This window comes from Mytilus trossulus, chromosome 2 (assembly GCF_036588685.1).
Source record: "Mytilus trossulus isolate FHL-02 chromosome 2, PNRI_Mtr1.1.1.hap1, whole genome shotgun sequence".
Lineage (NCBI taxonomy): Eukaryota > Metazoa > Mollusca > Bivalvia > Mytilida > Mytilidae > Mytilus > Mytilus trossulus.
The window spans coordinates 11,478,351-11,496,714 of NC_086374.1; the positions used below are offsets into that span (position 1 = coordinate 11,478,351).

Sequence of the window (18,364 nt, forward strand, 5' to 3'; positions counted from 1 at the left end):
TTTTCAGATGAATCGGTCAATCGGTTGTTGGGTTGCTGCCCCTGAATTGGTAATTTTGAGGAAATTTTGCTGTTTTTGGTTATTATCTTGAATATTATTATAGATAGAGATAAATTGTAAACAGCAATAATGTTCAGCAAAGTAAGATCTACAAATAAGTCAACATGACCAAAATGGTCAGTTGACCCCTTTAGGAGTTATTGCCCTTTATAGTCAATCTTTAACCATTTTTCATAAATCTAAGTAATCTTTTACAAAATCTCCACTGAAACTACTGGGCCACAATCATCTTTGGGGTATCTAGTTTGAAAAATGTGTCCGATGACCTGGCCATTCAACCAAGATGGCCGCCACGGCTAAAAATAGAACATAGGGGTAAAATGCAGTTTTTTGCTTATAACTATGAAACCAAAGCATCTAGAGCAAATCTGACAAGAAGTTAAATTGTTAATCAAGTCAATATCTATCTGCCCTGAATTTTTCAGATGAATTGGACAACTGGTTGTTGGGTTGCTGCCCTCCAATTGGTAATTTTTAAAGAAATTTTGCCGTTTTTGGTTATCTTGAATACTATTATAGATAGCGATAAACTGTAAACAGCAATAATGTTCAGCAAAGTAAGATCTACAAATAAGTCAACATGACCTAAATGGTCAATTGACCCCTTAAGGAGTTATTGCCCTTTATAGTCAATTTTTAACAATTTTCATTAATTTGGTAAATTTATGTAAATTTTTACCAAATATAGTTCTCTGTTACTAATGGGCAAAGTTCATGATAGATATAATTGTAAGAAGCAAAATCGTTCAGTAAAGTAAGAACTTCAAACACATCACCATCACCAAAATACAATTTTGTCATGAATCCATTTGTGTCCTTTGTTTAATATGCACATAGACCAAGGTGAGCGACACAGGCTCTTTAGAGTCTCTAGTTTTCTGTACACTCCTATGTAAATGTAAATCCCCTAAATGTTGTCTCTTTGCAGTTATTTTAGATTAAAATAGTTGTTGATAATTTGTATAAAAGTCACACACATGTTATATTGTATTATATAGGAATGTTCCTGTTGATGCTGGACACAACTTTTTCTTCACTCAAGAAACCTTCAACAAATATTCTAAGCCAGAAACATATGAAGAAAAGATAAGAAACAGATATGAGTTATTCCCGCCAAAAGATTGTCATCTTGGTGTGAATGCTAAGTCTAAAAGATCAAAGAAAAAAGGGAATGAGAAAAAAACTAAAAGTTGGGATAAAGAAGATAAAGAATCAGTGTATAAAGTTCAATCTCTGAGTGATGCAAGTGAAGAGGAAGAGGAACTCATATTTGATGTCGAAGAAGATTTTGAAGAATTTGGTGTTGTAAAGAAAGTTACTCCAAAACAGAACAAACAAAAGGCTAAAGCAAAAGCAAAAAACCAGAAGGTCAAAGACAATGTTTTATCTGACACTGAAAAGAAGAAAGCTTTGCAGAAAAATGACTTTCAGCATACTAGTCCAAAAGAATCTGAAACTCACCAGATACATACAGATAATACAGTGTTACAAAATACAGAGCCCCATATTGAAGATTTGGAAGAGTTTGGTGCAGACAAGTCTGATAATACAGGAAAGAAGGAACCCTCAGAACACACTGTGGACATCAATGAAATAGAGGAATTCGGAATTCCTAAAACTATATCAAATCAAAATGATATTTTAGAAGGTTCTAAGACAGGAAACCATCAACAGAATGAGAGTAATAAGGAGCAACAGAAAAGAACAGAAGAATTTCCATGGGACATTAAATCCAGAGATAGGTTAGTAGTAGTTTCTTTACTACAAATTATTGAAAGAAGAAACAAACAAAAATTGTCTGTATTCTTCTCAAGCTATATACATATGTTTCCCTAGTCTCTAAGGTTGTTTACCATGCTGATAAAACCTGCTGTCTATAAAGGATTAGTAATTGATTGTACATGTAAATGTGGTCATGGTGGTAAGCAACTACATGTATATATTATATATAGCTATAATTATTGGTAAACAGTGCTATTTCAAACTCAATGGATTTATTTGGAAATACTGGAAAAAAATAAGTGAATATATTTACTTAATTTATAGAATTATTGACCATACTTTTTTCACCTAGAACTACAACAAAAATGTAGCTGATTTCCTATTTATAAGAATTTAGCATTCATTTTTTGGTTTTCTTAAGAAAAATTAATAAAAGGAAAAAAAAGGTTGGTGGGTAACCATTTATTTGTTTTTTCATGCCATTTAATCATGTAAGTTTCTGATGTATTTTCAGGAAGAGTGACAAGGCAGAGTCACAGATATTTAGATATCAGAACAAGAAATCTAATCTCAACAGTAGAGAACAGAGCCGATATCTAAACTTACATCACAAATATATTACATTCACTCCTAAAAATCCATCCGAGAAAGAAAAACAGGAGATGAAAGAATTTACGGTAAATGTTGTTATGTTAGCTCAACAATGCAATACATTTTTATGCCCCAACTGAGATAGTAGAGGGGCATTATGTTTTATGGTCTGTACGTCCATTCATCTGCCCGTCCGTTCGTCCCGCTTCAGGGTAAAGTTTTTGGTCAAGTTAGATATTGATGAAGTCAAAGTCCAATTAATTTGAAACTTAGTACACATGTTCCTTATGATATGAACTTTCTAATTTAATGCCAAATAAGAGTTTTGTCCCCAATTTCACGGTCCACTGAAGTGTGAGTGGGGCATCCATGTACTGGGGACACATTCTTGTTCTTCATATTATTTGTATTTTTGTACACATGATAAAATGAAATTTAACAACCAAATGCAACCCATCTTTATTATATATAAAAGGATTTTTCAATGAATGTAAGTAAACAAATTGTGTGCCCTAAAAAACATCTTGTGACCCATTGTTTAACTTATATTCCTAAAATCCTGTTCCTGTTCCTGCTGTAATACTGAATCAAAAGTTAAGAGTTTTAACATTACTTTTGGATGCATTAGATTTCATTGAAAGCAGTTATCTGATGCTGTTTTGTTACATTTACATGAAAAGAGTAATTGAAAATTTTGAAGTTATATTTAAAGATGTTCAGATTTCCATTGTTAAAATTCAAACTTCTTTCGTGAGAATGTATATATTTTTTAAATTATTTTATTTTCAGACTCTGCACGAAAGGGTTATAGAAGAACAAAAGGAATACCAACTATATCTAGAAAAACTAGCCCATACCGCAAAATCAGATTATAATTATTTGGCACCTGAAGCTGATCGATATTTCAAGGTATATGTATTTGGTACCTGAAGAGGAAAAGTGTTACATTTATGATATACTAATATGCCAATTGAAGAAGTTCTTGTATTAGTTAGTAAGGTCAAAAATCCTTTGGAAGAATCAGTTTTAAATTGAATCATCTAAAATAAATAGGGTATCATATTTTTGTTAACATGTATATATGTAATGGAATACACATGTGCAGTTTCGTTCTTATTTTTTTTTTTAAATACTGATAACAGTGGAAGAAATAGTCACTTTTGCCTTAGATCTTCCTGGATCTTTTGATTGTAAATAGCATATAAGTCAAAAAGAAATATATTTTGCCATCAATATCCGTCCCTTCATTAACGCATGTTATGGACATTTTTAGTTACATACACTGATAGGGCCCAGAGCATATTCTTATATAGTCGGTGTTAAACTAGGAAACTATCAACCTTATGTTTTTCTGTCCAAAAGCAGGAAAGAAACTTATAACTTTGTTTTGGCCTTAGTTATCATGACACTCATCTTAATTTATCTTTTCAGGAAAGATTGGCCATGAAGAAAAAGAGAGTACAGTTGTATCCACAGTACTACAATGTCATTGACAAATTAAATCTGGTAACAGCTGGACCTTCATGTCAGTTAATGTTTGTTATGTCATTGTTAGAACTGGTAAGGCCAAACAAACTTTATTCACTGTTTTTCATTGCTTACCATAACAGTGTGGAGCTATTAGTTTCAGGTGATATACATTCCATCTAGAAATAATTGATTATCACATATAGTTTCTGATTGGTTGCTTTATGATGCAGCTAAGATACAGCAACTGCTTTTGGCTTAAATGAGATAATGAACTACAGACTTTTCTGCATATTATAGCTTGGTGAAATCAGATCATTAATTTTTGGAAAAACCCAAAAGTTTGTTTTTTATTGCATAAGATGCAAATGTCCATACTATGTTTTGGTGAAATTCATGTCTTTAATTTTGCCAAAAAAACATTGTTTTGGTTAAAAAAAAAAACATTGTTTAACCCGCCACATTATTTATGTATGTGCCTGTCCCAAGTCAGGAGCCTGTTATTCAGTGGTTGTAGTTTGTTTATGTGTTACATATTTTTTTTTTCATTCATTTTTTTACATAAATAAGGCCCTTAGTTTTCTCGTATGTATTGTTTTACATTGTCTTATTGGGGCCTTTTTTAGCTGACTATGCGGTATGGGCTTTGCTCATTGTTGAAGGCTGTACAGTGACCTAAAGTTGTTAATGTCTGTGTCTTTTGGTCTTTTGTGGATAGTTGTCTCATTAGCAATCATACCACATCTTCTTTTTTTATTGTGAGAAATTTTGTAAATTCAAAAATACAGTAGAGAAAATACAAGTATATGTAGTATTTCTAATATATATCACCGAAATATAATATGCACAACACTGACAACAGTACAAGATTTTCTTTTTGTGTTGAAAACCTATTGGTGCTTTTGGTTAAGAAATGTATACTTTTCCTTTCAGGGAACAGTACCAAAGCTTGTTGTACCAAACATGAATGTAGGAGAAAGACCAAAGATACCACTAGACTATGATTCTATAGCCAAACATTGTCCATGTGATCACAATATAAAACCTTCCAATGTTTGGAGCAATGAGGTAAAATTAGCAAGCATACATTTTTAGCTCACCTGGCCCGAAGGGCCAAGTGAGCTTTTCTCATCACTTGGCGTCCGGCATCCATCGTCGTCGTTGTTTATTTTTACAAAAATCTTCTCCTCTGAAACTACTGGGCCAAATTTAACCAAACTTAGCCACAATCATCATTGGGGTATCTAGTTTAAAAAATGTGTCTGGTGACCCGGCCAATCACCCAAGATAGCTGCCATGGCTAAAATAGAACATAGGGGTAAAATGCAGTTTTTGGCTTATAACTCAAAACCCAAAGCATTTAGAGCAAATCTGACAAGGGGTAAAATTGTTATTCAGGTCAAGATCTATCTGCCCTGAAATTATCAGATGAATCAGACAACCCGTTGTTAGGTTTCTGCCCCTGAATTGTTAATGTTAGGGATATTTTGCTGTTTTTGGTTAATATCTTGAATATTATTATAGATAGAGATAAACTGTAAACAGCAATAATGTTCAACAAAGTAAGATTTACAAATAAGTCAACATGACCTTTAGGAGTTATTGCCCTTCATAGTCGTTTTTTAACCATTTTTTGTAGATCTTAGTAATCTTTTAGAAAAATCTTCTCCTCTGAAACTACTGGGTCAAATTTAAGCAAACTTGGCCACAATCATCATTGGGGTATGTTGATCGAAAAATTTGTGTCCGGTGACCCGGCCAACCATCCAAGATGGCCGTCATGGCTAAAAATAGAACATAGGGGTAAAATGCAGTTTTTGGCTTATAACTCAAAAACCAAAGCATTTAGAGCAAATCTGACAAGGGGTTAAATAGTTATTCAGGTCAAGATCTATCTGCTTTTAATTTTTCAGATGAATCAGACTACCAGTTGTTAGGTTGCTGCCCTTGAATTGGTAATTTTAAGGAAATTTTGCAGTTTTTAGTTAATATCTTGAATATTATTATAGATAGAGATAAACTGTAAACAGCAATAATGTACAGCAAAGTCAATATGACCAAAATAGTCAATTGACCCTTTAAGGAGTTATTGCCCTTCATAGTCAATTTTTAACAATTTTCATAAAATTTGTAGATTGTCACTAACATTTTCCACAGAAACTACTGTTATAGATAGAGATAATTGTAAGCAGCAAGAATGTTTAGTAAAGTAAGATCTACAAACACATCACCATCATCAAAACACAATTTTGTCATGAATCCATCTGTGTCCATTGTTTAATATTCACATAGACCAAGGTGAGCCATACAGGCTCTTTAGAGCCTCTAGTTTTGGAATACCCATGTGTATCAATTTTGAGATCATTTGAAGCTTTGAATAATGAGGTGCAATTAGTAAATATTCTAAAGCAGTAAATCAAAACACAATTTATGTAAAATATACAAATATAAAGTCTATATATACCTTTTTATTTATTTTATTGTATTATGATAATGACTAAAAGTTTCTAAAAAATTAAATTGCAGCCTTGTAGCAAGGATCAGAATTGTGATGTGTTATCTCAGAGGTCCAAAGTTCACATCACCATATCAGCAAGTGCTATTGCCTGTATTGTAAATAACCATGCTCCAAACTACAACAGGGAGTGGGAGATACCATTTACTGTAAAGGATTACCAGCTTCAAGGTATGTATTGGGAAGCCATTGAAACTTTCAGACACATGTTTATATCAAAATAGGTAAATTTTGATAGAAGAAAGTAATTTATTTGTAAGACTTTTCATTTCAATTTAATGCACAACTTGTAGCTTGAGACAAAGTTAGGACGATAGACGGAAAAGTCTATGAAAAGTATTAAACTTGTTGTTTTTAGTTTAGACTAAAATGCAATTGTTTTCAATGATCTGCCAAATGAATGATAGATATTTGATTTTTTTAGATGGAGATAAGAAGTTTATGCATCGTGTTGTGTACATTGATAATCCACTTCCTGCTAAGGAGCTCACAGGGCGAGACAAAAATACAATGTTCTATAAATATGCTTTGCGTTCTCATATGGGGAGACTTAATCAAACAGGTCACATCTTTACAATGAATCAGAAAATAGAATTAGATTCTGCAAGTCCAGAATCTTTGAAGTTACCAAGGAAACAGTCTTCTGTAGAACAGTTACACAATTCAGAACTGACAGCTCATGACACTGAAAATGTAACATCTCTGTTGTCACCCATCAAATCACCTACAAATGAACAGAAGAAGAAAATTAGCAAAGTGAAAAGAGGGGAAACGGTCAAAGATCATGACGAAGTTGTGGGAGAAAATCCATTTGGAACACTGGAAGTTTCCATGGAAGATTTAGAAACATTTGGGATGGATATGTCAGCAAACAAAACATTCAAGAAATTGGGAGCAAAAAAGAATGACACTAGTGCAAAACAAAATTCACCAGAAATCTGTTCAACTTCCGAAAAGAATCTTTCAGCTAAAGATGGTTTCCAAGTTGGTAAAGGTATTAAAGGACATGAAGCAGAGCACAGTGGTACATTGATATCAAATGACTTTGATATTAGTAAGGGAACAGAGTCTGAGGACAGTGGTACATTGAAATCAAATAACTTTGATATTAGTAAGGGAACAGAGTCTGAGGACAGTGGTACATTGAAATCAAATGACTTTGATAAGAGTAAGGGAACAGAGTCTGAGGACAGTGGTACATTGATATCAAATGACTTTGATAAGAGTAAGGGAACAGAGTCTGAGGACAGTGGTACATTGAAATCAAATGACTTTGATAAGAGTAAGGGAACAGAATCCGAGGATTCAGTGCAAGAAACTTCTTTATCTTCAGATTTGGATTGTAAAACTGTTAATCAGGATAAGAGTGAGAAAGAAAAAGGAAAATTGTCAGAAAATGTTCAATCTCCTAAAACGATAGGAAATGATGAAGGAGTTGACTTAACTGATACATTGATAACTGATGTCATGTGTGACTCAAATGTTGAAAACTCAATTTCTAATTCTGTTGAAGTGGCAGATAGTCACAAAATTGATGAAACTTTAGTCAACGCTTCTAAATCAACATCTAAAAGTAAAAAATCTGATGATAGTGTTAGAAAAGAGTTGAAAGTAGATATCTCCTCACAACCTTGTGACTTACAAATGAGTTCTGCTAGTGATGATGAATCAGATGCTCTTGTCATTGATGAACCTGAAAATGAGTACATTGAAACAGTTGCTATGGAAGCACCAGCTAGTCCTGTCCCAGAAACACCTCATAGTCCTGTTCCAGAAAAGCCTCTTAGTCCTGTATTATTTGGAAGCTCATTTGGTAGTGCTTTCAGTCCACCTACTAGTCCCAGTAAGAGATTGAATAGAACAATTGACATGAATGATATAACTCCAAAATGCGGAGTTATGTCCCCTCATAGGACAGACAGAAATTCACCTACCAGTCCAGATCATAACACATTTAGTTCTCCTGAAAGTAAGCCATGTAAAATAATACCCCTGCAGAGGGATAGTGAGGAAGAATTTGTAACTGATAATTCTTCTGTTTTTCCTCATCCAATTAATTTGTTCTATCCAATAGCCAACCTATATGAAGTAGGATTAAGAAAGAAAGTTGAAGATTTATCTGACTCTGAAGGGAATACTGAAAGTAAACCATCAATGAATATATCATCGGCAGATTTCTTGAATGAATATAATACTTCTGAGGATAGCTTGATCAAGGTTCCAAACTCTGATTCAGCTGATATTAATTCAGATGACACAACTGTATTAAAATCAGATCTCCACACTTCTTGTATAACTGATGAGGTACATGACATTATAGATAAATCAGAACCAGATAGTCTGTGTACAGATGTTTTAATTAAGTCTGTGAAAGGTGCTGATCTATCTGTTCAGAATCAAGATTCTAATACTTCAAATACTGCACATGACAGTCATGACCTTATAGTTGGCAGTCATAATGTTAAAACTGTAAACATTGATAACAAGACTGGTAAAGATAACCTTGAATCTAGTGATAATGAAATGTTACAAATTAATACTGCTCTGTCAAAAGATGACAGTGAATCTTCAGATGAGATTGTCTCCCCTAGATCAAAAATCTTAAGAAAGAATAAAAAAAGAAATAAGAAATGTGATGGTCAGAAAACTAAGCTACGAGCTGCAGTTATTGAGAGTGATTCTGAGTCAGATGAGGAGATTGTATCTATGACTGATAAATGTAGCACCAATTCAATAAGTCCCATTACCAATAGTGAAACAAATGATTTGGGTAAAAGACCTATAAGTAGATGTGACAGTACAGATAATGAAGATGAAAATAAACTGCTTCAACCATCTCAAAGGAAAAGACATAAGTCTAATAAGAGCATTGATGTCAAAACAGAAGTTATCATGAATGTAGAGGGGGGAAGTGAAAATCTTGCAGAAATGGCTTGTACTCGAAGAAAAACTAGGTCCTCTGTAGGCTTAAGGAAACTAGAGATAGCACAAAAAACAAAAACGTTAGAAACACTACCTTCATCACCAAAAAAATGTAAATCTGTTGTTGATCTTCAGCCATCTGATTATTGTGAAGAGTTTATGCCAACTAAAAGACAAACAAGAAGAAGCATGGACAGCCAGGACCTAGAACAAAGATCTAGTAAACTTGCTATATTAGATAGAGTCAAGAAAAATTTAAGGTTAGTATAACAGATTAATTTAGAGTAAAATTCCATAGGGGGCTGTAAATTAACTTTTGATTTGCTGGAAGACCATGATTATTTGATAAAGCATGCATGGTTTGTTTGTTGTTAAATTTGATTGATTTATAGATTTTTTAACACTATTTCCTGTATTGAAATATTGTGTGTAGCCAAGAAACAACAGAATGGTTTTAGAGAAGCTTTTTTTAATAGCTATTGACATAATCTATGCAAATAGAAAGTTGTTTTTTGTGTGCATACATACCTACCCAGTTCAAAATATATTAAACTTCTTGTCACGGTAACTCGTTAAATGTGGATTTTTTCCCCTTTAAATACCTTGTATTGTAGTGTGTTTTGGGCACATTTAAGAACATATATATAGTTCCCGTATAATTTGCACAAATATTTGGCCAAACAAAAGCCTTATTGCCACTACTCCTTTGCATATTTCAATATTCTGCAGAAAAAAATATACATTATATAATAGACATATAAATCAGGATTAGCACAATTATGGCATATTATATATCACATGTATATTGCATGTTGCATTTTGTATTATGTTTACTTGCTTTTGATAAACATGAATACTGAGTACTAATTAAAAGTCTTTTAGTGTATTATATAATTTTATGATTACTAGGTCAAAATCTACATCACAAGAAACTAGTACAGACAAGCAAACAGATAATACAGGTACAGCAAATTGTAAAAAGCTTGGTGTATGCCATAATAGTAAGGTGTGCAAATAAAGATTAGGGGCTGCAGTAGGATTGCCAATGAAACAGCTGTCCACCATATGTCTATGTGGTTAGGTTTATCTTACCTTAACCTCATTTTTGTGGTTCATTGGTTAAAATTTGTATAATGGCCAGGTCCATTTCTCTGAAACTGACCTTGACCTTGTTGTTATATACATGTATATGATTTTTAAAAACCTTTATCTTAAAAAGACTTTGACTATAAATTGTAATCAGGATCAGTAAAGCATTGGAAACATTTCATCATTTTCACTTTTAGTTCTAAAACCTGTTTGGTTGAATTGTTTAGCCACATTTTCTTTAAGAATGAAGACATTAAAAGTCTGATGTCTCAAAACCTTAAGATTGCATTCCAAAAAAATAAAGAAAACCCTATAGCAAAAAATATCTAAAGGACAACATCAGGCCCTTGACTATTGTCTATACCATGTCATTTTATAAAATATGAAATGATACTTATAAAGTATATAAACAATTTTCAAAGATTATGTTGTTTTTATACGACCGCAAATTTTGAAAAAATTTTCGTCGTATATTGCTATCACGTTGGCGTCGTCGTCGTCGTCGTCCTAATACTTTTAGTTTTCGCACTCTAACTTTAGTAAAAGTGAATAGAAATCTATGAAATTTTAACGCAAGGTTTATGACCATAAAAGGAAGGCTGGTATTGATTTTGGGAGTTTTGGTCCCAATATTTTAGGAATTAGGGGCCAAAAAGGGCCCAAATAAGCATTTTCTTGGTTTTCGCACTATAACTTTAGTTTAAGTTAATAGAAATCTATGAAATATTGACACAAGGTTTATGACCACAAAAGAAAGGTTGGGATTGATTTTGGGAGTTTTGGTTTCAACAGTTTAGGAATTAGGGGCCAAAAAAGGGCCCAAATAAGCATTTTTCTTGGTTTTCGCACCATAGCCGTAGTATAAGTAAATAGAAATCTATGAAATCTAAACACAAGGTTTATGACTATAAAAGGAAGGTTGGTATTGATTTTGGGAGTTTTGGTCCGAACAGTTAAGGAAAAAGGGGCCCAAAGGGTCCAAAATTAAACTTTGTTTGATTTCATCAAAATTGAATAATTGGGGTTCTTTAATATGCCGAATCTAACTGTGTATGTAGATTCTTAATTTTTGGTCCCGTTTTCAAATTGGTCTACATTAAGGTCCAAAGGGTCCAAAATTAAACTTAGTTTGATTTTAACAAAAATTGAAACCTTGGGGTTCTTTGATATGCTGAATCTAAAAATGTACTTAGATTTTTGATTATTGGCCCAGTTTTCAAGTTGGCCCAAATCGAGGTCCAAAATTAAACATTGTTTGATTTCATCAAAAATTGAATAATTGGGGTTCTTTGATATGCCAAATCTAACTGTGTATGTAGATTCTTAATTTTTGGTCCAGTTTTAAAATTGGTCTAAATTAAAGTTCAAAGGGTCCAAAATTAAACTAAGTTTGATTTTAACAAAAATCAAATTTTTGGGCCTCTTTGATATGCTGAATCTAAACATGTACTTAGATTTTTGATTATGGGCCCAGTTTCAAGTTGGTCCAAATCAGGATCTAAAATTATTATATTAAGTATTGTGCAATAGCAAGTCTTTTCAATTGCACAGTATTGTGCAATGGCAAGAAATATCTAATTTCACAATATTGTGAAATAGCAAATTTTTTTTAATTAAGAGTTATCTTTCTTTGTCCAGAATAGTAAGCAAGAAATATCTTATTGCAAGAATTTTTTTAATTGGAGTTATCTTTCTTTGTCCAGAATCAACTTAAATCTTTGTTATATACAATATACAATGTATATTCACTTTTTACTACCAACTGGTAAATTTAAATAATCTTTACCATTCAGTGTTAACAAGCAGTTTTTTTACATTTTAATATTTTATGATGTATTTAAATGAGTAGTAATTGTTGCAAACTCCATTAGAATATTTTAATTGAAATTAGTTTTGGAATAATGGAAAGGGGGATGTGATTAAAAAATTAGGTTCAATTTTTCTCATTTGAAATTTCATAAATAAAAAGAAAATTTCTTCAAACATTTTTTTGAGAGGATTAATATTCAACAGCATAGTGAATTGCTCTAAGAGAAAACAAAAATTTTAAGTTCATTTGAATACATTCATTCTGTGTCAGAAACCTATGCTGTGTCAACTATTTAATCACAATCCAAATTTAGAGCGGAATCCAGCTTGAATGTTGTGTCCATACTTGCCCCAACTGTTCAGGGTTCAACCTCTGCGGTCGTATAAAGCTACACCCTGCGGAGCATCTGGTTATTTTATAAAACCATACATGTGTAATGTCAAACTGCAACTATGTTCTTCTGGATTGATTATTTGTTGTCTTTGTTTCCAGATAAAAATGAACCACTAAAACGGAAGAGAGGACGTCCTCAAAAAAGAAAATCTGTCCAAGGTATTTATTATTTAACATGTAATGAACTTTTTAAAGGAATGATAACTTATATAAAATACCACTTTAAAATTAGGAGATGATTGCCAATGAGACAACTAGCCACTAAAGATTGTGGTTTACCCATAAAATAATAATGAATCCACAGGATAGATCTTCAATAAATGTATAACTGTTCAAGACCATATGAGTATTTGGACCGTACGCGTACGGTCTGGACCGTATACGTATACTAATACGGTCCGACCATACACGTACGGTAGGACCGTATGAGTATACGCGTACGGTCCAGTACCAGCTGACCATACATGATATTTGATCATATGGGTTTCATTGAAACAATCTTTATTTTTAGTTTTACAAATTGTTATTGATAATTTATTACAATTAGATAGATAAAATGAACAAACGAACAATTGAAATTAGGTATTTGGTTAATTGTATATCTGAATCTAATTTTGGTACGCTCACACAAGGTGACACAATTCAAGTAAAGTAATAATTTTAGCATTTTCATGTATGCAGTTCAGTCATGTTCTTTTGCATTTGCATTTTTTGGTAGAGATGTTAAATATTCTAAAACACTTTATTTTTACTTCAGATATCTTCAATTCATAATGCAACTAATGTATTACTGATCGCCATGCTTAATACAAGAGATTAACATATTTAATAAGCGTGAATTAAAAAATAGTTAAAATATAAAGTTTTTGTTTCAATTACAATTGAACTTTTTTATATTAATTTGATAGTTAAGTTATGTTGATCTGCTATATGCATTTTGTATCTAATAAACTTGACCAACTTTTTAATATTAGTCAGACCGTACACGTACGGTCCAACCGTATGAGTATTTTGAAAAAGTATGCATACGGTCCAGACCGTACGCGTACTGTCCAAATACTCATACGGTCTGGAACATAACCATCATGTCTGATAATTATTATTTACTGACTTTTCACAGAGGACACACAAAGTACAGATTTATCTAAGAGCGAGAAGCAGGATTCTGAAATGAAAGTAGATAAAGAGGAGACCACTAAAATACCAAATGAGGAAGACATTACAAATCTTACAGTGACAAAATCAGCGTCAATTCAGGAAGGCATTACAAATGTTACAGTAACAAAATTAGTGACAAATCAGGAAAACACTAATACTATAGAGGCAGATATTGTGGATGTTAATGAAGGCAAAGATCAAACTACAGTAGATGACATCAATATAAATCAGAAAAAAGACAACTTAGAAAAAGAAAAGTCAAAAGAAACAGGTATTGATTGATGTAAAAATACGAATATAGAAAGTAAAAAAATTTAATATGTATCCAACAGAACTAGAACAGTACTAGAGAAAAGATTAAAGTAAAAAAAATGCAAGATCATAAATTAAATATTAAAAATAAAAAATACCAGGTATTGTACAATGCTAGGATATAGATAAACTATTGAAAGTAAAAAATACCAGGTATTGTACAATGCTAGGATAAAGATAAACTATTGAAAGTAAAAAATACCAACAGATATCTAACTATGATAGGTTATAAATATGCTATCAAAATGGAAAAATCCATCATATAGATAAACATCAAAATAAAATGCAAAATACAGGTATTTAACAGTGCAAAATTTCCATAAGGATTTCTACAAATTGATTGCAAACTGGTAAAATTGTTAAACAAGCAGTAATATTATGGTTTTGATAGGTCTACTTATCTGAATAAATTACTGATTGTTATCTATTTATAGAACCAGCCATTGTTGAGAAAACCCAGCCACAAAAAGTGGACACCCACGTAAAGAAATCTAGTACATTACAGAAAACAACAGTCCAGAAAGGACAACAAAAAGGACAGCAGACATCTGTTAATCCTTTAGAGAATATTCTGCAGGCACAAGAAAAACTCTTGATTAATCCAAGACATCACAGAGGTAAGTTTACTTCACTATTTCAGTGTTCTCCCCAGGGCCTTTTAGCATCATGGCAATGTGATGCTATGATCTTAAATGTGATGCTATCTGAAGTAGTTTTCTTATAGATTATGTTATGGATGTGATGCTATAATTTTTAGAAACAAGATGTTTTTTTAATTTCCCCTGTTTACCAGGATGCTAATTGAAAAATCTGGGGAGAACACTGTATTTATCAAATTATTCATGGTAGAGAAAATAAAAAAAATAAAAAGTTATGGCTGCAGTCCCTAGTGTATTTATAGCAAAAAAATGTCAGAAGTCAGGAGTTTTCTAATTCCCTTCCATACACTGCCATACACAACTTAGTTTAGCACTTTGATGGTCCATGTGTTTATGCAGTCTAATTGGAAAATGACACAGTCATTGTTCCATTACTGCCGACCTGAACTTCATTACATTCTCTGCCTACCGCGCTTGGTTTTGTATTTACTATTTTCCATACAAACTGGAATCTGCGTGTGTTATCATTATGCATGATCATTTAGTAGTAATCAGCCAGGAACCAGTTTACACTCGGTTTCATATTACTATTTTACAAACTAACTGGTTTCTGCTTGTATTCCACTACACTCGAACAAAGTGATGTAGTTTGACGGGAACCAGTTTAGAATTTGTAAACTACAAAACGTAATCTGTTATTGTTCATTCCGTTTTGGTGTTTCATACCAACTTATATGGTTTGAATAAGCTTAAGACCCTTCAAACATTAATGTGATAGGTATATTAAAGACTGTTTTACAAAAGGATTGAACTGTTTTACTTTCAAAGTCACAAAAGGATTGAACTGTTTTACTTTCAAAGTCGTACTATAGTGATATCTGTCATGTACGGATTTCCACTCTCACCAGTTAATTTCTTCTTTTACACATGCTTTTGAAACTTCCTGTTTAAACATCCCAAGTTTTAAAATTGTTTTTTGAGTGAATTAAACTTATTTTAACAATCATGAAGCGTACCAGAATCATTTTAAAGCAGTTTCTTCTGCTCTTTGATGATGGAAAATAGGGTTTCTCAAGAAAATACCCCAAACCATCGCAGAGGAATTGAAACGTACAAGTCAAGTCGGCACCTGGTTAAATTGGCATCTAGTCAAATCGGCACCTATTTGACGTCAATTTGGCATCCAATAATATTTGTTATAATATTTTCTATTCAATTAATTAATTACTGTTACCAAGTACATAGTGAATATGTTGTTGTGTATTTAGGTAAACAACGAAACGAAAGTGAATATGTTGTTGTGTATAAAGGTAAACAACGAAGCCCTTACCAAAGCTGTTGTTTTAACAATTAGACAATTATTAAAATAAAATGGAAAACTATGAGTCCCTTTCAATAAATCAAACTTTCATGCCAAATAATTAGCAAATTTAAGGTGTTTTTTTTCAGTAAAGTTTAAACAGCATTAAACCAACAATCCTGTAAAATGCTCAACTGGTTAAAATAATGCAGAAAAATATCCAATATCTCATGTATTAGTCCAAATAATTATGATTGTGGCAAGGCTATTTTATTTTTTTTCTGGGACGCCTTCCTACGACGTTCATAGGAAGGTGTCCCAGAAAAAAATTAACATAGCCTTGCGTTCATAGGAAGGTGTTCCAGAATAAAATTAAAAAAGCCTTGCCAGACGTAATAATTATTTGGACTACTCATATATATATATATATCATTAAAAATACACCAAAAAAGTCATTTAGTTGAGAAAAATAAATATATACAAAATGTACATGAACACCCAAAAATGTGAAAGTTAGTATTTAACACTTTTTGCTTCAATACTGAAAAAATTCTGGCAACCCCTTTCTTATTTTTACTCTTTTTGCTTAAAATACTGTTAAAAATATAAATTTAACATGGGTGACGAATTGACTATATCAGGTGTCGATTTTAACCAGGTGCTGATTTGTCCAGATGCCAATTTAACTAGGTGCCGGTTTGACTAGAATTCTTTGACAAATGTTTGAAATTATCTGAGTTTCATTAGACTTTAATAACAGTAACAAAAAGATTTTTACTTTATATTTTGTGGGAGAAGGGGGTTCAGACTGTATGGTATCAGGTCTGTTTGCGCCAAATACATTTTCGCACCCTACATGTTCGCACATTTGCACCCAAGGTCCGTTCGCACCCTACATGTTCGCACATTTGCACCCAAGGTCCGTTCGCACTCTAATTATTCGCGCCAAATTTTAATTCAAATTCAAGTTGAATAATCGAAAAATCATGGTTGTTGTTTTAAATTGCTTTGGTGTAAATACTGAATGTATTTATAGCTTGGTATGAGTAAAACATTGAAGATTTTAAAAGAAAAACACAAAAGATAATTGTTTTTAACAGCTTAGTCCCTTTGATCTGAAACAACGAAACAATAAAACATAGAAACCAAAATATAGCAATCCACTAATATAACCAACACATGATAAAATTTATTCAACACACAGAAAAAAACATAGTCAGAATCTCATTTCATTTTGAAACAAGTCAATGAAACAAAGTTATAGCAATACACTTACCAAAACATGATTAAGAGTTATTCAACACAAAATAAAACATTGACAAAATACCACTTTATTTAGAAAGGATTATTGTTATTTTTAACAATACGCTATCCAAAACATGATTAAGATTTATTCAACACAAAAAAAAAAATGCTGTCTCACTTTATTTTGAGACAATGACAACAATTATACTTATAAGAAAACACTTGCTTACAGAGTTATTGAACACAAAACCAATTAAGATTGGGTGCGAACATGAAGGGGGTGAACATGAGTGGGCGCAAACTAGAATGGAAGCGAACAGACCCGGATTCAGACTATGTACCAGTGAGAAATATACAAGCCTTTCTACAGTATTTATTTGTACAATTCAGGTAGTCTTGACCTATTCATTTGTCTTAAAAAACCAGCCAGTTGTCGCCTTCATTTCACACACACACACACATATACGAATATCAATTATATGCTTACGATACATGTTGCATTGTTAAACTAATTACGGTATGTGAAAATCAAGACTTGCATAAAAACTATCCCAATATTAGAGACAATGGCGTCATTTTTCTTCAGAGCTTTCAGCTCTTTGATTTTTCTATTCACAATAGCTTCTCTATTTGTATTTAAGTGCTTCCTGCTTCCTGCTTATGAGAAATTGTGATAAATTTAACCTTTTTTGAAGAGAAGGCAGACTTTTGTCAAGCTTATAGTTATACTTTTTTAATTCATTTGGGAATTTCATTTTTTTTTTTGCAGACCAAGCTCAACAAGAATACTTCTCTCAGTTCAAATTTCCTGCTAGACATAATGTGACTTATCATCTATGGTCACTAGGGGCATACAATGTAATGATTAGGTCTGGTTACCATGGCGTATATAAAGATACACAGCAAAAGGTTAGTAGATACATATATTGATATTAGAGTACATTTTTCACTATATTAACAAGTCAGTACACTATAAACCTTGTCTGTAATGATGGATGTTTGCCAGTTTGACAGCTAAAACGATGGAATATTCAGTTTGTATTTCAGGACTTCACTCTGAAAAATAAGAATAGATCATTCAAACACTGAATACCATCACCAAAAACCAACAAACAATGAAAAAAACCAAAAAAAACAAGCAGAATAAAAAAAAACAAGGTGTGAAATCACTTAAAACTAAA

General features: G+C 32.3%; 1 protein-coding gene across 1 annotated transcript in view; it reads left to right on the plus strand.

The window, feature by feature from the left end:
• LOC134706486 (uncharacterized) overlaps positions 1–18,364 on the plus strand; it is a 29,210-nt gene that overhangs the window by 3,398 nt on the left and 7,448 nt on the right. Inside the window, exons 2-13 of the mRNA XM_063565461.1 lie at positions 1,059–1,802; positions 2,297–2,459; positions 3,163–3,282; positions 3,805–3,933; positions 4,774–4,908; positions 6,367–6,526; positions 6,780–9,537; positions 10,187–10,239; positions 12,669–12,728; positions 13,690–13,998; positions 14,474–14,656; positions 17,953–18,092. Of these exons, the coding sequence (XP_063421531.1) occupies positions 1,059–1,802; positions 2,297–2,459; positions 3,163–3,282; positions 3,805–3,933; positions 4,774–4,908; positions 6,367–6,526; positions 6,780–9,537; positions 10,187–10,239; positions 12,669–12,728; positions 13,690–13,998; positions 14,474–14,656; positions 17,953–18,092 (4,954 nt within the window). The remainder of the gene's footprint in view (positions 1–1,058; positions 1,803–2,296; positions 2,460–3,162; positions 3,283–3,804; positions 3,934–4,773; positions 4,909–6,366; positions 6,527–6,779; positions 9,538–10,186; positions 10,240–12,668; positions 12,729–13,689; positions 13,999–14,473; positions 14,657–17,952; positions 18,093–18,364) is intronic.